This window comes from Microcebus murinus, chromosome 6 (genome assembly GCF_040939455.1).
Source record: "Microcebus murinus isolate Inina chromosome 6, M.murinus_Inina_mat1.0, whole genome shotgun sequence".
NCBI classification, from domain to species: Eukaryota; Metazoa; Chordata; class Mammalia; order Primates; family Cheirogaleidae; genus Microcebus; species Microcebus murinus.
The window spans coordinates 100732724-100752770 of record NC_134109.1 but is presented as its reverse complement, the minus strand read 5'-3'; the positions used below and the strand labels follow the sequence as shown (position 1 = coordinate 100752770).

At 46.3% G+C, this 20047-nt stretch overlaps 1 protein-coding gene across 2 annotated transcripts in view; it reads right to left on the bottom strand.

Moving 5' to 3' along the window:
• Nucleotides 1-5705: 5705 nt before the first annotated feature.
• Nucleotides 5706-20047, bottom strand: part of LOC105868119 (ankyrin repeat and death domain-containing protein 1A) — a 29207-nt gene continuing 14865 nt past the window's right edge. For both annotated transcript variants that reach the window (XM_012758704.2, XM_076004479.1), the window contains exons 7-12: nucleotides 17444-17542; nucleotides 14960-15058; nucleotides 13788-13883; nucleotides 10440-10644; nucleotides 7856-7987; nucleotides 5706-6764 (exon numbers count right to left, since the gene is read on the bottom strand). In XM_012758704.2, the coding sequence (XP_012614158.2) occupies nucleotides 6703-6764; nucleotides 7856-7987; nucleotides 10440-10644; nucleotides 13788-13883; nucleotides 14960-15058; nucleotides 17444-17542 (693 nt within the window). In that variant the 3' untranslated portion in view covers nucleotides 5706-6702. The remainder of the gene's footprint in view (nucleotides 6765-7855; nucleotides 7988-10439; nucleotides 10645-13787; nucleotides 13884-14959; nucleotides 15059-17443; nucleotides 17543-20047) is intronic.

Sequence of the window (20047 nt, the reverse complement as noted above, 5' to 3'; positions counted from 1 at the left end):
CTTTTTAGCTGAATTTTACCAATTAAAAAAAAATTTTCCCTCATCAACTACTTGGTTTCTCTGAGGTACAGTGTAGACAGGAAAATAAGCATGGGTGTTTCTTTCCCTATATTTGCCAGGTTTCAAAACACTGAGTTGGCTGTGCCATCTCAGATTTCATCCCACCCCAGCCCTGCTTATCCTGACCTTACAAGTGAGGCCCCAGAGACTGGGAGACGTGCTCAGGGTCACACAGAAAGGGGTGGAGCTGCGATGCCAGCTTGAGTCCCCAAAGCCAGTGATCTTTGCACAAAGGCTGCAGATTCTTCTCTCACTACCCATGCCTTGACCACTGCTGTGAGTTATGGAAGCACTTGATTAAGCTATAAAGGCAGGGCTTGACGTTTTAACTGGTAGCGTCTGAGGTATTCTTGAGGCTGCCATAGTTTTGCTGTTTGTGTCTTGACTTCCCAAACAGGGAGCTCCTGTGGGCAGGGCCACGCTAGGTATCTTCAGTAGCCCCTGCGTCCCAGTGCAGGAATGGACTGTGGGACTGCCCTCCACTTTCTTATCAAATTCTCCCCATCGAAGCCTCCGCCCTATTACAGCTCTAACTACTCCCTGGCTCTATGCCTGATGATTGCAAATTGCCATTTTCAGCCCTGACCAGTTTTGAGCACTGGCCTTGAATGCCTGCTCAGGCCTATCTGTTAGGCCAGCCTTCTACAGACTACCCGGCAAAAACCACACTGTGTCCCCACTACCAAAACCATCTCAGTTCTGGCATCACTCTTCCTCACATTCCCCAGCTGGAAACTCAGCCATCTTGGATCCCCACGACTCAGGCCAAAGCAGATAGCTGCCGAGATGAAACTTTGGATGAAGGATGTTTATTAAGAATCAACTTCTATGAGGGGAAGAGGGATTGGGCCGAGGGAGAAACTGGGTTGTGATGCGGGTCTCACCAAGCACCTGCCAACTAGGCAGGGAGCTCTGGGGCTAGAGGTGCCCCCTGGAACATTCTCTTGGAGGACTGAAATGACTGGGCCTTTGTGGCCCTCTACTTTGCTCACTTCCCAGATGTAGCCTGTCCTGGGGAGGGCGGCCCCTTGGGTGAGGCAGCTCTCTGCAGGGAGGCAGCTCTGAAGGCTGACAGGTGGAGGCCGTCCACTCCCTGCACTCCTTTTTTTTTTTTTTTTTTTGAGACAGAGTCTCACTTTGTTACCCAGGCTAGAGTGAGTGCCGTGGCGTCAGCCTAGCTCACAGCAACCTCAAACTCCTGGGCTCAAGCGATTCTGCTGCCTCAGCCTCCCGAGTAGCTGGGACTACAGGCATGCACCACCATGCCCGGCTAATTTTTTCTATATATATTAGTTGGCCAATTAATTTCTTTCTGTTTATAGTAGAGACAGGGGTCTCGCTCTTGCTCAGGCTGGTTTCGAACTCCTGACCTTGAGCAATCCGCCCGCCTCGGCCTCCCAGAGAGCTAGGATTACAGGCGTGAGCCACGGCGCCCGGCCTACTCCCTGCACTCCTACAGCTGGGTAGCAAGGCCTTTCCGGAAGAAGGGGGTCTGAGCAGCGCATGTCCACATCTACCACACCCATGTCCCCTGATCTCAGAGATCTAGCAACCTTCCTCCAAATTTGACCCTTCCTAGCCATGGGCCTTGGCGTCTCTGGCCCAGTCTACTGCAGTGGCTCCACCGGCCACCTCCACCCCACCCCATCCAGCCTCCGTGTTGCCCACACACAGGTCTGATCTTGTCCCTTACTGGTGTATGGACACTGAGGGACCTCCATTGTGGAAATGAGATGAGACCACAGTTTCAGAAACTCTGAAATAAGGCTTTTACCACTTACTGAAGGTCAGCACACAGGAAAACACAAAGAGAGCAACCTCCAGATATAACCAGCAAGCAAGGCCTTCACCCCAGTTCTTTTTTTTTTTTTTTGAGACAAAATCTTGCTCTGTTGCCTGGGCTAGAGTACGGTAGCATCACTGTAGCTCACAGCAACCTCAAACTCCTCGGCTCAAGCAATGCTTTTGCCTCACCATCCCGAGTAGCTGGGACTACAGGCAGGTGCCACCATGCCCAGCTAATTTTTTCTATATATTTTCAGTTGTCCAGCTAATTTCTCTCTATTTTTAGTAGATACGGGGTCTCACTCTGGCTCAGGCTAGTCTTGAATTCCTGACCTTGAGCAATCCTCCCATCTCCGCCTCCCAGAGTGCTAGGATTACAGGCGTGAGGCACCACGCCAGGCCCATCCAGTTCTTTTTTTTTCTTTGAGACAGAGTCTTGCTTTGTTGCCCAGGGTAGAGTGAGTGCCGTGGCATCAGCCTAGCTCACAGCAACCTCAAACTCCTGGGCTCAAGCAATCCTACTGCCTCAGCCTCCTGAGTAGCTGGGACTACAGGCATGCGCCACCATGCTCGGCTAATTTTTTCTATATATATTAGTTGGCCAATTAATTTCTTTCTATTTATAGTAGAGATGGGGTCTTGCTCTTGCTCAGGCTAGTTTCGAACTCCTGACCTCAAGCAATCTGCCCGCCTCAGCCTCCCAGAGTGCTAGGATTACAGGCGTGAGCCACCACGCCCGGCCCCATCCCAGTTCTTAACATGTGAGTTTCATGAGCTCCTTTTGACATATGATGTGGCCTAGGGTGTGCCCCTTCCACAAATCATCCTGGCATCCACAGGAAAACACCTTGTACTACAAGTATATAAACTATGGTGTATGTTTAAATAGGTTTTAAGTGTAGTATATATATATATATATATTTTTTTTTTTTTCAGAGTCTCACTCTGTTGCCCAGGTTAGAGTGCCATGGCATCAGCCTAGCTTACAGCAACCTCAAACTTCTGGGCTCAAGTGATCCTCCTGCCTTAGCCTCCTGGGTAGCTGGGACTATAGGCATGCACCACCACCAGGCTCATTATATATATATATATATATATTTTTTTTTTTTTTTTAGATGTCCAGCTAATTTCTTTCAATTTTTTTTAGTAGAGATGGGGTCTCGATCTTGCACAGGCTGGTCTCAAACTCCTGAGCTCAAATAATCCGTCTGCCTTGGCCTCCCAGAGTGCTAGGATTACAACAGGCGTGAGCTACCACACCCGGCCTAAGTATAGTATATATCTTGAAAAGGAAGGGAGCAACAGTAAACAAATATACATTGGAAAAGAGATTTAAATACACATTTTAAAAACAAGATTAAGGATTTTTAACCTTTTTGGAGGGAAAAAAATTAAGAAAATGGAAAAAAAGTCACAACTAGCAAGGTAAATCACTCTCTGAAAGGAGAGGCAGGTGTGCATTTCCAAAGAGGGAGTCTATCCTGCTCAGTTTTTACCTTAGGAGACATCCAGTTTTTGGCCAGGCGTGGTGGCTCACACCTGTGATCCCAGCACTTTGGGAGGCCAAAGCAGGAGGATCGCTTGATGCCAGGAGTTCAAGACCAGCCTGGGCTACATGGTGAGACACGCGTCACTACAAAACGTAAGAAAAATTAGCTGGGCATGGTGGTGAGTGCCTCTCAGCTACTCAGGAGGCTAAGGCAGGAGGATCGCTTAAGCCTGGGAGTTGGAGGCTGCAGTGAGCTAGGCTGATGCCACTGCACTCCAGCCTGGGTGACATACAAGACCTCATCACACACAAAAAAATTTTTTTTGATTATGGGGTGGGGAACAATTTCCAATGTCCCCTCTGCACTCCTCACCCATTTCCTGCCCCTCACCGCATCTCTTCCCCTCCTTTCACACTTCCTGTGTTCCCACCCACCTCTCTCTGTGACCTTCTCAGACCCTTCTTCCCCTGCCTTTCCCGAAGAAGAACGAAGCCCATAGTTCTTTGCACGGACCGCACTCTGTTCCAGTGCTCAGTGTCCAAGCCCCTGTCCCCGAGTCCCTCAGCTTCTGGGGGCAGGAACTGCAGGCTCTCATGTCCCAGCAGATCGCCTGCTAGAACACACTCAAAACATACTGGTGAGTTGAATGGTTGCGATTGCAAAGGAGCTACCCGTGACAGCTTGTCTAACTTGAACGTTTTTACCCTAGATTTCCCAAAGAAAAGAAATGATATTGAATTTGAGAAATATATTTCCAACATTTCAATTTTATTGTATTTAAGAACTTGCTTTTTTGTCTCAGTAAAAAATAATGCAAAATTCATTCTGTTAAATTCATCCAAATGAGTGATTTAAATTTCATGTGGTATAAAACCCTCTCCCAAATGGATTGGATGGGATTATTTAAAATCTTCTTTTTCTTTATTTTCTTTTTATAACTTTACTTTTAGTTTTTCAGTACTTTATTTTTTAGAACAGTTTTGGGCTTAGAGAAGACGTGAGCAGACAGTACAGAGAGTTCCCACATACCCCTCTCCATGATTACCATCATGCATCAGGGCGGTACACCTCATATGACTGATGAACAATATTGACACTTATTAACTAAAGCCCAGAGTTTCCATTAGGTCTCATTTTGTGTTGTACATTCTGTGGGTTTTGACTAACTGCAGTATCACGGATCCAGTATTGTTCAGAACAGTATCACGCTACGGTATTGTTCAGAACAGTCCACTGCCCTAAAAGTCCACCCGGGCCTCTTCATCCCTCCCTCCCCCTCACTGCCCACAGCCCCTGGCTACCTCTGATCTTTTGTTACTGTCTGTACAGTTTTGCCTGTTCCAGAATGTCATATCCTTTTAGTATTGAATCAGTAATACACTTACACATTTCAAAACTGAAAACAGCATAAAAAGGTACCACTGAGCGCTCTCTCCCCCGCCCGGTCCCAGTCCCACTGCCCCCTGCTATCCTCCTTCCCCAGGGAGGCCACTTGGTGTCTTAGCCTTCGTCTAGTTTTACTTATGCAAATATAAGCAAACATATTGTCTTATTTCCTTTTTTCCTTATGTAATTAGTATCATACTATATACACTGATCTATACCTTGATTTATTTTTTACTTCATTTATCCTGGACCTCTTTCCAGAACGACACGTGGAAAGCGCCCTCATTCTTTTTCACTGCTGAATAGTATTCCATTGTGTGGGTGGACTATACCCTATCTCACCAGTCCCCTGTAGATGGTCACTTGGACATTGTAGATGTCCAATCTTTTCCTAGCTCTTGGTTTTTTCAAATAATGCAATAATAAATAACCTCATATATCTGTCATTTTGTACACGTACAGGTATATCTGTAGGATAAGTTTCTAGAAGTGGGATTGCTAGACCAAAGAGTAAAGGTATGTGTAATTTGGCTCTTCAGAGATTGTACCACCGTGAACCCCACCAGCCACGGGCGGCAGCTCAATTTCGCTTCTACCTCCTTTCCAGTCTCAGGCCCAGTGGAGAACTTTGAGGGCAGCTTCTCTAAGATGTGGGCTCCTAAGCTGGCCACAGCCAGCCATGCCACAGGCAGGAGAGCTCAAATTAGACAGAAACAGCGTCCAGGCCGAACTTCTAGGTTATCCTGCACAGATACACTCCCCACATTCTGGGAAACCGTGGAGCGTCCAGAGCCACATTTCCCTGGGAACACACCCTCCTGCTGATCGGCCAACCCCCACAAGCCGTGCTCGCCTAGCACCTGAAAGCCGAGGGTCAGGCTGGCTGTGCCGTCCAATGCGGTTGCCACTTGCCAAAGGTGCCAGATGAAATTTCAGATAATTAAGATTAAATAAAATGAAAAGTTTCTATTCCCTCTAGCCACATTTCAAGTGCTCAATAGCTCCAGGCAGCTCGTGGCTACTCTAGTGGACTCCGGTGCAGAAAACGGAAAGTTCCTGCCGTTGCAGAAAGTTCCATCGCATAGTGCTGCTCCAGAGAGGCGACCCTTCATGCGAGTCTATTAAAAACAAGAAAAATGGCAACTAAATGCAATCTGTGGTCTTGGACTGGATCCTGGGCCAGAAAAAGGACATGAATAGCTCAACTGGCAAAATTTGCATAAGATCGGAAGATTAGTTAACAGTATCAGTGTGAATTTCCTGGTTTTGAAAATTATACCGTAGTTACATAAGATGTTAGTATTTGGGAAAGCTGTGTGAAGAGTATTTGGAAACTCTTTGTACCGTTTCTGCAACTTTTTTGTATGTCTGAAATGATTTCAAAACAAAAAGTTTTTTAACTTTTAAAAATGATAAAACAAGAGGGAAAAAATGAGAGTGCAAGCCTCCTGGAACTGTCAAAGTGTACAAATTAGCTTGTAAATAAAAGGCCGTGGAGTAAGCATGACATTCTTACAAACCAGCAGGCAGTTACGGGCAGTCCATTAGTAAGTGACGCACAAGCCCGTTCAGGGTGGGAGGAATGCCAGGTTTGGCCCCTGACCCCACCAGCTGATTAGCTGTGCGAACTGGGCAGCTGCATCTCCTCCCTGGGCCTCAGTGTCCTATCTGTAAAGATGCCCTTGCACCTCCAGGGACGGCGATGAGGCTCAAGAGGAAGGAGGTGAAAGTGAGCAGAGAGCAGCGAAGGCCCATCCCCGTGGGATGGGATTACCCACTACAAACCCTGAAACAGGCCCCTCGTGGAGATTACTGTACACGCGCTGCCTGCTGGTCTCTGCATGACTGTGCGCTTCAGTAGAAGCAGCTGGAGGTCTGTTAACAGTGATTTTTTTTTTTAATCTCTTAAATGGTGATCATCTTCTATCCAGGTGGCCCCACACTCCCACGTCCCATGTGCCTGAAGGTCCAGCATCTCCAGTTACATGGCTGTGCACCTCCTGGGGGCAGGTGGGTCTGCATTTGCTTTCTTCCTGATGCTTTCTGCAAAAGACAAGAATAATATTGTTTCATGTTGTGTAGCCTCTGCCTCACAGGGCTAGGTTTTTTGGGTTTTGGGGGTCTTTTTTAGAGATGGGTCTCATTATGTTGCCCAGGCTGAACTTGAACTCCTGACTTCAAATGACCTCCTGCCTGAGCCTCCTGAGTGGCTGGGACTATAGGCACGTGCCACCACTCTGGCAGAGGGCTGGCTGTGTGGTTAATCGCCTGCCAGAGTTTGTGTTAAAAGAAGATGTAACAACTATATTTAAGAAGAATTTGGAAAAAGAAAAAAGGCAGCCCTAGTTCCTCCACCCTGAAATGACTCTGCTTCCCACCTTGCCTGAAGCTGCTGTGGGTTGGCCGCCCCACTGGGGCTTTCCTTTCCCTCCATAACACGCTAGAAATATTTCTCTTGTTGCCTCATCACTAATGAAGGCTTCACAACTACTAGTGACTGCCTCATACCCTATCCATCCTGTTGTTGCTCCATAATGTGCTATGTCAATGGACATTCCGGTGTTTAAAGCTTTTTTGTCATGAGTTGATTGTATTTTTAACGAGGTATGAGTACTGAAATTTTTTATTGTGCTTGCCCAGTTATGCCCTGAATCCTAAACCAGGCTTTGGGACTGGCATAAGGTTGTGATGGCTTATTTGGCCAGATCTGACTGGTTCAATTCATATTAAGCCAGGTTTGGCACCTGAGTCTGGGACTCATATGTCTTAATGTTTGTGAAAAAGAAATCTGTTCCAGCCTTATTCCAAACTGGAAAAAAGAAAATAAAGGTATAGAGGGCTGGCAGGGAAGAGATTATAGAAAGCATCAGTGGCTTGGGGGCTGTGAAGGTCAGAGGGTTCACTCTGGCCCAAATCCTCATTGCACGAATGGGGAAACTGAGGCACTATGGTTTGCCCAAGTCTCTGTATGGAGGAAGGAGGCAGGGCTAGGACTAGGCATCTCGAAGGCCCAGGGCCAGCGGCCCAGCAGCCTGGTCTGAGCAGCCCGGTCTGAGCAGCCCTTGGAGGGCCCTGCTGCATTCCAGCGAGGCCACGCAGCAGCCGCGCGGGAGCACTGCAGAGCACGCTCTTACCAGCCAGGTCCCTTCTGCCAATGGCCACGAGGCCCTCGAACAGCGCTTTGCTGGGGTTCTCACCAGCCATGGCCACACCATGCAGCCAAATGAGCAGCATCCGGTGGCCGTGCTCCTGGTAGCTCCTGGTGCCTGAGGACGAGGAGGGGAGGGAGAGAAGGGGCCAGTCAGGCCGCCTTACCAGAGCACGTGTCTGTGCCACCCTGTCCCGCCTCCTGAACACGCCCAGGTGCGAAAGAGGCCAAGGGCCCCTCAGTGCTCCAGCAGCGCTCAGCCCAAGATGGGAAGGGGGAGCGAAGAGGCAGCCTCCCGGATGGGGTGGGGCTTTGTGTCTCGGCCCCTGCAACCTCCCCAGCCCCAGCCTTTCTCCTGAGCATCTATCATACTGCAGAGAGAAAGAAATGACATTTGTTGTGGTACCACGATGCACACAACCGTACACTTCATCTCTTGGGCTGCTCACGATGACCTGTGCTCGCGTGCTAGCGGCCTATTTCACGGATGAGAAAACATCTCGGAGACAGAGTGGCCCGTGTGCTTTCCCTGCACCAGTGGTTCTAAGCTTGGCTGCTCGTTGGAAATACCTGGGAAGCGTTAGCAAATACTGACACGTGGAGCCCAAACACCCCCAGAGGTTCTGATGTACTTGGGTCTGGGTGCCGCCTAGGCATTTGATGGTTTGAAAGCTTCCCAGGTGATTCTAACATACAACCATGTTTGGAACATAATTGCCCACACTATTCAGTGCCCGGTGGTGGGGGTTAAGGTGTTATTAGGTCGGCTCTCCCTGCTGGGGACAAAGATAGATGCTCCACCATGACTACCAGTGGTCCAGGTCAATCTGCTCACTGCCTCTGGCTGACAGAGCCCCTCTGGGGCCTCAGCAGGCACTGCCTCATGGTGCTGCCATGTGGCGGCAATTTCGTTTGACCAAGTTGTCTTAAAGCAATTTATTAAATAGTCTTTGCCTGGGACTGCAAACTAGTACAACCTCTGTGGGAAGCAATATGGAGATACCTCAAAGAGATACAAGTGGATCTACCATTTGATCCAGCAATCCCATCACTAGGCATCTACCCAAAAGAACAAAAGACACTCTATTTAAAAAGACATCTGCACTCAAATGTTTATAGCAGCACAATTCACAACTGCAAAGATGTGGAAACAACCCAAGTGCCCATCAATACATGAATGGATTAATAAAATGTGGTATATGTAGACCATGAAGTTCTATTCAGCCACAAAAACAATGGTGATCTAGCACCTCTTGTGTTATCCTGGATAGGCTGGAACCGTATTCTACTAAGTAAAGTATCCCAAGAATGGAAAAATGTACTCACCATCAAATTGGTATTATTAACTGATCAACACTTAAGTGCATATATAGTAATAACATTCATCAGGTGTTGGGCAGATGGGAGGGGGGAGGAGGGAATGAGTATATACACGTTTAAGCTCTGACTTGGGTGGGGCAAGGGCAATATACGTAACCTAAACATTTGTACCCTTATAATATGCTGAAATTTAAAAAAAATTAATTTAAATAAATAAATAGTCTTTGCCTCTACTCTCCAAATTTACAAGCGCTCTTTTATCTTATATGAAAGTTCTTATCTGTAATAGTTTACTTTTGGACTCTCTGCTCTAGTCCACTGATCAATTTGCATATTTTCGTGTCAGATATCTATGCTGATTATTTTAGCTTTACAAAAGGTTGAGTCTGGCTGGGTTAGAGCCTCTCTTTTTTTCCCCCAGAATATTCATTTATAACCTCTGTTTGTTCTTCCAGAAAAACTATAGAATCCTTCAGTCAAGTTTCAAAAATGTATTTTGATTTGATTAAAATTGGAACAAAATTGTAATCAACTGGGGAAAAAATGATATATCTATGCGATACTTTTTCTTGCCAGAAATAGAGAATGCCGTTCCATTTACCCAAGTCATCTTTTATAGTTTGACTAATTGTTATTGTTTTACTCATGTGTGTAATTCATGTTTCTCTTTTAAGATTTTCCAGATGAAACACACACATTATTGTAAATGGAATCTCTTTTTTAAATAATTCTATTTTTTCCCCATTTCTCTATGGTCCAGAGGAATACTAAGAAGTCTGTATATTTTATCATGTATCAAGCCATTTCATTGAATTATTTTATTAATTCTAAGAGTTTTTCAGTTGATTCCTCTGGACTTCCTATGTATCCAATTAGAGCATCTGAAATTAATAATTCTCTCTCTTCCTTTCCAGTATTTACACTCATTATTTCCATTTTTTTCATGCCTAGTGCCAGAGCCAAAATGTCCAAATAGATGTTAAATAGCAGTGACGACAGTGGGCCTTCTTCTTTTTACCAGGAATGGCTTTAGTTTGGTGTGTAAATGACGGAAAGGGCATAAAATTCACAGGGCAAGGGGGTGGGCGGGGCAGTGCCTCCAGCCTGGGGGAGGGACAGAGCGCGCAGTGCGTGTGGCTGCGTGTGGATGACGCGGGTCTCTCCCAGAAGCATAGAAAATTGAACACACCCCAAATGCCCCCACCCCTCTGCCCTCTGTTGCCCTGGGGCGGGGAGAGGTGAGGTGCTACCTGTCCACTGTTGCTCGATGGCGCAGACGTGGGCCTCAGTGAACCCCCAGGTACATGCGAGCTTCTTCCACTCGCCGCGCCGCAGACGCCTGGAGGCTAGCTGCCACAGCACGGAGCGGAGCTGCTGTGTTTCCGGCCGGTGGTCCTGCTTAAAGGTCAAGCTCTTCCCAGAGGGGTCACTGGAGTCCCTACATGAGAGGTGGTCCTGTGGGGCAGATCCCAGAAGTGCAGGCGCTCTCCCTCATGGTCCTGGACGGGCGAGGCCCCTAGTACCCTACTCCCACCCCTGGGGAGCCTGGGAACTGGAGGGGGCACAGGCCTGGGCCCTAATGTCCACTGTTCTGGTTTCTGACTCCAGGCCTTGCCTTGGTCTCTGGAACCCACCTTGCGCCCACTGTGCTTCCACCTGGAATGCCTTGTCTCGCCTCCCAGCCCCTCAATCCCACTGGCATAATCAAAAGACCACACATGTGCCGTGTCTGCCAGGTGGCCTTGCCAAATTCCTCAGGTCTTTTCTGCCTGTCTTTTCTCTGTGTTCTTAAAGCACGGGTGTCAGCAGAGTAACTCCGAACCCTTGGCCAAAACCAGACAGGCCAAGAACCAAGCTTGCTGAATTCCAACGAGGAGTAAAGGATGGGGTTACAGAATCCTTTCTATGTGAAGGAGGTACTAAAATTAGAGGTTACAAAAGAATTATGTAATAGCATAAATTAAGTCCACAAAAGCTTAAGCCCCTCTAAAGGGAGTGGATGTGTGGCCAGGCACAGTGGCTCACACCTGTAATCCCAGCACTCTGGGAGGCCGAGGCAGGTGGATTGCTGGAAGTCAGGAGTTCGAAACCACCCTGAGCGAGACCGCCCCGTCTCTACTAAAAATAGAAAGAAATTAATTGACCAACTAAAAATATATATAGAAAAAATTAGCCGCGCATGGTGGCACATACCTGTAGTCCCAGCTACTCGGGAAGCTGAGGCAGCAGGATTGCTTGAGCTGTGAGCTAGGCTGATGCCATGGCACTCACTCTAGCCTGGGCAACAAAGTGAGACTCTGTCCCCCCCCAAAAAAGGGGAGTGGATGTGGAGTTCTGATTCTTACGAAGTTCAAGGTGAATAAAACCACCCTGGCATCTGCAGCTCCAAATGTTACTTCCTGATCAACAGTCTCTCCACCTGCGAGGTAAGGCTTGGCTCTCATCGGGAGTGTTAAAACCTGTTCCCCTTAGAGCAATGTTCTCAGCCCTGTTTATACATTGAGGTCATCTGGGAGCTTTAAGAACTACCAATCCCTGGCCCCCAGCTCAGAGATTCTGACTGAATTGGTCTGGGGCACAGAGCGGGGATTTGTGATTCTGACATATGCAGCTACTGTCTTAGTGGTGACGATCTATAAAGCCTGAAGTGGTTTAGTATTAAGCACAGAGATGAGTCAGTGAGTCAAACCCCCAGTATTAACATTTTGGTATTATATTTAGGAGTAATCAGTCCTATGTAAAGGGGTTGTAACATTTAAGAATCTAGCATATCAGCAAAAGAGAATATCTCATGATTCCTATTGAAATTTATTTATTTTTTATTTTTTTTACAGAGAGGTTTATTGAAAGCAAAGTATACCCTTACAGAAATGAGAAGAGCAAACTGACTGATACAAAGAGGAACAGTCCTATTGAAATTTATTGATCAATTAATTTTGAAACAGTTATTTTTATTTAAGAAATTTAAGAGAAGTTTACTAAGTCTGTAAACTAAATTGTGGTGTTTAAGATATTTGAGATTACATATAGGTTTAATTTAATGGATTTATTAGGATAATTTAAGAATTTACAAAGTATTTGAAGTGCTTAAAAAGAAAATAAAATCTATTGTATTAAATTTATTCATTCAGTTTAAAATGTGTTAGGTGGTTTAACTAAGTTTAAACATGGGACCAAACATTAATCAGAAGGCCTTCTTGCCGGGCGCTGTGGCTCACGCCTGTAATCCTAGCTCTTGGGAGGCTGAGGCGGGCGGATTGCTCAAGGTCAGGAGTTCAAAACCAGCCTGAGCAAGAGCGAGACCCCGTCTCTACTATAAACAGAAAGAAATTAATTGGCCAACTGATATATATATATAAAAAAAAAAAATTAGCCGGGCATAGCGGCGCATGCCTGTAGTCCCAGCTACTCGGGAGGCTGAGGCAGGAGGATCGCTTGAGCCCAGGAGTTTGAGGTTGCTGTGAGCTAGGCTGACGCCACGGCACTCACTCTAGCCTGGACAACAAAGTGAGACTCTGTCTCAAAAAAAAAAAAAATTAAAAAAAAATAAAATAAAAAAAAAAGAAGGCCTTCTTGAAAGTGATTGTTACAATTTGCTAGTTGTATAAATAAAATAATTAAAAATAAATTTAAAAGTTTTAAAAAACTAGGTTTTTAAATTTGTAACAAATTTAATACAGATGCTCTTTGACTTATGATGGGGTTAAATCCTGATAAACACATTGTAAGTTAAAAATATTATAAATGGAAAATGCATTTAATACATCTAACCTGCAGAACACCATAGCTTAGCCTAGCCTACCTTAAACATGCTATCCTACACACTTACATTAGCCTACAGTTGGGCAAGATCTAATATGTGGTCTGAGAGACCAAAATAGATATCCTTATATCAACTAAGACAGACTCTAAGGTTAAGGAAACAAAGTTACCTATGGGTCTAGGGTTTAGGGCCTGGCTGGCATGGCAAATTTCTAAATTCCTACAGCTACAAGAAAAACCACACTTGCCAAATTCCTTAGTAATAGGAGCTATCAGGCAACTCAGACCACTACAACTTAGATTGCGTAGAGAACCACCTTACAACCATTCTTTTCTGATAAGCAGCTGCAGACCTTAAGCCTGTTCCAGCCAGCTTATAGGTGCTATGTACAAACTGTCCTTGTGTCCTGTAGTTTACCTTTCGACGACAGAGCCAAATTCCACCTCACTTTAATGCTCAAACCCTGCCCCAAGGTGATCACACATGGGATGTGTGTTACATATATGTTTACACATTACACATGTGCTTGGCTCCCCTCATAAATATGTATAACTTTACCCCGAACCTGCTGAATATGTATGACTGTATTGTGTAGTATGGACCCTGTGAGGCATAAAAACCCAAACTGTAGCTCAGCTACGAAAGCACTAAAAAAAAAAAAAAAAAAAAAAAAAAAAAAAAAAAAAACCCAAACTGCCCTTTCCCTGCTTGAAGAGGGAGCACCTTTGGCACACGCTGGAGACTGTCTCTTCCTCGCCAGTCTCCTCTCTACTACTTGGCCATCCTGGTGGTCACCCTTTCTAACATGGAGAGACCAAGCACGGGGCCTCCATACCTTCTCCCATCTGTAGAAACGATCAGCTTTAATGATCATGTCCACCAGGCTGACATGGTTGCTGCGGGCGGCCACTGCCAGCGCGGTCTTCCCTTGCTGCAATTAAGAGGCAAGAAATGAAGCCAGAGTTTCTACAAAAGGGGTACAGGGTGGCCCCCAGCACAGAGTACAAACCCTCCTGCCCAAAGGGAGTGGTTTCCAGCAATCTACACAGGAGAACAGAAAGGTCTTCTGGTTTTGTGGGCATGATGGGGAAAAGTCCCAGGTAGAATAAGGAAATAATATGTAATTCTAACCACCACACCTCTGTGTTCCTTGAGAATTCGGAAAGCTTTAAGAGCTTATGGAAGTCAGCCCTCATTAACTCTTCAACATCACCTGTGAGACAGAGGTGACTGCCCCAATTTTCAGAAGACTAGAGCCCAGAGAAGGGGGCGTGGGCTCACCATGTCCCCATTGCCTGCCTCCCCACAGGCCGCCAGACCCTCTGTTCCAGGCCCCCAAGATGGTCACCCGCAGGGACCTGCAGTGAGACGGGAAGCTCCTCTTCACAGCTGGCCAGCTGCCCTGGGGCCCAGCTTAAACCAGGAGGCCCCTCCCAGGCCCAGCCTCAGGGCCCCATCCTGGCCCCCAACTGCACCCCACACCATCCCAGGCTTGCTGAGTCCCACGTGCCCCATGTGTAAGTGCCTCTCCCCTCCTGAGCCTACAGCCCCCCGGCCTCACACCAAGTCTTCAGCTCCTCTGAGACCTCTAGCACCTGAGGAAGTAGCTGCCCCAGAGGCCAGCACGCTGAGAAGCTTCCCAAACCCTGTCCCACATGCTGGGGGTTGTTGGGTGATGATGTGGTCCTCTTCTTCTACTCTCCCCAACCCTGCAGGTGACTCAAGGAGCTCATAGTCAGATAGGGGCCATGAAACCTAAAGTAACCCAATCACAGGTATAGGCCAGGAGAGGGGCAGGCCACAGCTGAGGGACCTGAGTAGAGAGAGGGGAAGGTGGTGGAAGGGCAGGAAGGCTTCCTGGAGGAGGCTGCATTTGAGCTGATACATAAACAATGAGAGTCCCTGAGCACCCTGAGAAGGAGCTGAGAGGAGGCATTCATGGCAGGGTCTCTGGCAACGAGGGAGCCTTGGTGGCTTGAAAAGGAGGTTGGTTACGAGCAGAGGTACCTTATCTGTCAGGGTTAAGTCAACCCCAGCGACAAGGAGCATCTCTGCTATGTCCTGCCAGGCGTGCTCAGCGGCCAGGTGCAGGGGCGTCTGCTGCCTCTGGGGAAGAAGCCAAGGGACAGGTGAGCAGAAACGCATGTAGGGGTGGCTCACAGCTCAAAGCCAGGGTTCAGTCGTAAGCACAGTACTCGACAGAGAAAACTTGATAAAAACAAAAGGTGGGCCCAGCGCGGTGGCTCACGCCTGTAATCCTAGCACTCTGAGAGGCCGAGGTGGGAGGATGGCTCAAGGTCAGGAGTTCAAGACTCACCTGAGCAAGAGCAAGACCCCATCTCTACTAAAAATAGAAAGAAATTAGTTGGACAACTAAAAAAAAAATACATATATATATATATATATATATATATATATATATATATATGTATAAAACTTAGCCGGGCATGGTGGCGCATGCCTGTAGTCCCAGCTACTCGGGAGGCTGAGGCAGGAGGATTGCTTAAGCCCAGGAGCTTGAGGTTGCTGTGAGCTAGGCTGGTGCCACGGCACTCTAGCCTGGGCAACAGAGCCAGACTCTGTCGAAAGAAAGGAAAGAAAAAGAAAGGAAGGAAGGAAGGAAGGAAGGAAGGAAGGAAGGAAGGAAGGAAGGAAGGAAGGAAGGGAGGGAGGGAGGGAGGGAGGGAGGGAGGGAGGGAGGGAGGGAGGGAAAGAAAGGAAAGAAAGAAAGAAAGAAAGAAAGAAAGAAAGAAAGAAAGAAAGAAAGAAAGAAAGAAAGAAAGAAAGAAAGAGAGAGAGAAAGGAAAAGGAAAGGAAAGGAAAGGAAAGGAAAGGAAAGCAAAGGAAAGGAAAGGAAAGGAAAGGAAAGGAAAGGAAAGGAAAGGAAAGGAAAGGAAAGGAAAGGAAAGGAAAGGAAGAAAAATAAAAAGTGGAAAGAAGAAAAAAAATAACTTCGATAGCAAACCACCCTAAATCAACCCCCATTACGATCCTAGGATGTTTCTTTAGTCTTTTCTCTGATGAAGAACGTGTTTAGTTTGTTGGCTTTACATATTTGAGATCATCCTGTATGTATATTTTTCATCTTATTTTTCTACCTAATATAATAGTTTTCACATAGAATAAACTCTGATAAACACCATTTTTAATACGTCCATAATAGCCCATTTATGTCTGGGCCATAATTTACCAAAGCACTTCCCTATTGTCAAGTATTTGGGTCATTATCAAATTAAGGACTGATAAACAATGCTGTAATGAATATCTTTGTGCATGAGCTTTTATTAATACTACGTTCCTTTTTTTTAGAGACAGTCTCACTCTGTCACCCAGGCTGGAGTGCAGTGGCATGATGACAGCTCACTGCAGCTTGAGCTCTTGGGCTCAAGTCATCCTCCCTCCTCAGCCTCCCAAGTAGCTGGGACGAGAGGCATGCAACACCATGCCCAGCTAATTTATTTTTTATTTTTGTAGGTCTCACTGTGTTACCCAGGCTGGTCTCAAACTCCTGACCTCAAGCAATCCTCCCTCCTCAGCCTCTCAAAGTGCTGGGATTACTGGCGTGAGCCACTGCTCCGTCCTAATATATTTCTTGAGGCTCAGTTCCCAGATGTGCAACTGCAGGTCATTTTAAAGATATGCAATAGGGTGGGCGCAGTGGCTCACGCCTGTAATCCTAGCACTCTGGGAGGCCAATGCAGGAGGATCGCTCAAGGTCAAGAGTTCAAAACCAGCCTGAGCGAGACCCTGTCTCTACTAAATATAGAAAGAAATTAATTGACCAACTAAAAATATATATACAAAAAAAAAAAAATTAGCCGGGCATGGTGGTGCATGCCTGTAGTTCCAGCTACTGGGGAGGCTGAGGCAGAAGGATTGCTTGAGCCCAGGAGTTTGAGGTTGCTGTGAGCTAGGCTGACGCCATGGCACTCACTCTAGCCTGAGCAACAAAGTGAGACTCTGTCTCAAAAAAAATAAAAAAAATAAAGACATATGATATATTCTGCCAAATTGCCTTCCACTCGCAGTGGTTCTACGTGCCATGCCCTTGCTGGCACTGGGTATTACGTGGTTGGGGGCAGATTGTGGAAATGGGATTTAAAAGCGCTCCTTACTGATCACGGTGTCTGGACTCAGAGCACTTTTACTACACAACACCACCCCAGTCCCGCCTGCCCTGGGAATTTTCCCTAAGGGAATAAAGCAATGAAAAGAAAAGGCTGAATGTAGGGAAATGCTCACTTCAGTGTTATATACGTCATGGCAAAACCTTGGGAACAACCAACATGTTCAAAATAAAGTGAACATGTATTTGGGTAAAGTTAATAAAGTGATGTTACCTTCAACAAATATTCGAACACATTTTTTTAAAGCTAAAAAAGCTTCTCCGTGACTCTGGGCCATTCGAGGAGACCACAGCCAAGCCCCCCTCCAGCCCGGGAGGGTGCCCAGAGGTTCCCTGGGGCCCAGATGGTTTCTGCAGCCACTTACATTGTCGGTGGCATCCAGGTCACTGTGGGCGTTGATGAAGAGCTTGACCAAGGCGGGGAAGTTGTGCCTCACAGCGAGGTGCAGAGGAGAGGCGCCCTGCTGTGGGGGAAACACAGGATCAGTTGCTAGGTACCCCCCAGAACTGCTCCCTGCAGTTGGTGCTGGGGGCTGGGAGTAGGGAGGGGTATAGTGCTTCTGGCTTTGGCTTTTCTAGCTTCTTGAACAACATGAGTGGGTTGGGGACAGTTAGAGTCCTGAACTTCTGGAGCCCAAAACTGATCGCCAAGGTGGGTGGGGGCCTTGGGGAGACCCAAGTGGGAGACCCTGCTATGTCAGGAACTCACTGTGTGGCCCTGAGCAAGTCATTTCCCTTCTCTGCTACTCTTCATCCAGCAAGTGATGTTTGCCAAGGCCCCTTCTAGCAACAACACCTAAGATTCCCCGATATCTCATGTAATCCACACATCAGCCTAGGAAGGATATGGGTTGGTATTCTCATTAGTATCATCATCTTACAAACAGAAACACTGAGGATCAGAAAACTCAAGCAACTTGCCCAAGGACACACAGCTAACTGGAACCACGTCTTACTGGACTGTCTACCCCTCACTCATCAGTCTCAACAGGGCAGGAAAGAGCAGGATCCCCCATATGAAATAGTTCATCATTACAGAATAGTCCCTTAAGCAGAACCCAAGACATTTAACTATTTAACAAGGTGTGTCACAAAGAAAAGGTGTGTATTCAATAAGAAGTGCTGAGATACCGAGTTAGTAATTTTGAAGGGAAAACATACACATTGATCCCTATTTGATTCCATGGATAAAACAGCAGACTCTTAAAAGTTGACTTATGGGAAAATTAGAAAAAAACAAATTATTTTCAAATTATAAGCAAGGAGATTCATTTTCCAAGCATACAACATGAGAAATAAATAAAAAGATCACCAGGTTTGATTTATTTGAGGGGGAAAACGGCCTTCTGTTTGTAAAAACCACAACAGGAGAGAGAAGTGAGGGCCTTCACTTTTTATGAATGTGTCTTTTGACACTGTCACTACCCACAGTTTACATCTGGTATTAAAAACAATGCAAGGCCGGGAGTGGTGGTTCACGCCTGTAATCCTAGCACTCTGGGAGGCCCAGGCTGGTGGATGGCTCAAGGTCCAGAGTTCGAAACCAGCCTGAGCAAGACTAACACCCTGTCTCTACTAAAACATAGAAAGAAATTAATAGGCCAACTAAAAATATGTAGGAAAAACTAGCCAGGCATGGTGGCACATGCCTGTAGTCCCAGCTACTAGGGAGGCTGAGGCAGGAGGATCGCCTGAGCCCAGGAGTTAGAGGTTGCTGTGAGCTAGGCTGACGCCACAGCACTCTAGTCTGGGCAACAGAGTGAGACTCTGTCTCAAAAAAAAAACAAAAACAGGCCGGGCGCGGTGGCTCACGCCTGTAATCCTAGCTCTCTGGGAGGCCGAGGCGGGCGGATTGCTCAAGGTCAGGAGTTCGAAACCAGCCTGAGCAAGAGCGAGACCCCGTCTTTACTATAAATAGAAAGAAATTAATTGGCCAACTAATATATACAAAAAATTAGCTGGGCATGGTGGCGCATGCCTGTAGTCCCAGCTACTTGGGAGGCTGAGGCAGGAGGATTGCTTGAGCCCAGGAGTTTGAGGTTGCTGTGAGGTAGGCTGACGCCACGGCACTCACTCTAGCCTGGGCAACAAAGCGAGACTCTGTCTCAAAAAAAAAACAAAAACAAAAACAAAACAATGCAAATATAACAAATAAAAATAACATAAATAAATAAATAGGCAGCAAAACCAGCCAAAGTGAAAACACACTAGGAAGAAACCTTGCCAACACTGTAGACAGAAGAGTTATGTACATATTACATAAATAGTACGTGTGAACTAACTTGAAAAATCAAGAACCCCATATCTACATGGGTAAACACTTTCAAGAAATAATTCACTATACATGGAAAAATGTTCACTTTTGACGATAACCAAAGGCATAGAAATTAAGACAATAATGAGAGATGTTCAGTCTGGTTGTTTTTCATGGGGGAAAATGTAAACCCAATACACAATGCTGGCGACAGGACCAAGAGACAGCCAGCCCGTACACTGCTAGCGGCTCTGCATACTGACACAGGACTTGTAGAAAGTAATTTGGCTTCTGTATCAAGAGCTAGGAAGATGTTCACATTATCCAACCTTTTACTCCCTCTTCTGGGAATCTTTCCAAAAGAAGAGTGACAGCCACAGATCTGTGCTACTTGCCTTGGCAAGTCAACTTGATGCCCTAACATAGGTCAAGAGCGTAACAGATCACCTCCGTTCAACAGGTATCATTCAATAGGTGCCTCCACTCAACAGACAAAGTGTCATCATCAATGGCTCTGCAGCAATGTGGAACTGCTCGTGATTATCTGGACACAAAATCATTTGTATAATTCTAACTACATCAAAGCAGATAATTTTTTAAGAGATTGGTATAGAGTAAATAAAAATGAATACTTGTGGCAGCATAAGAAGAAAGAAATATGGGTGACTGTACCACTCTCTAAATTTCCTTTATTCCTTTAATAAATTTTTAAAAT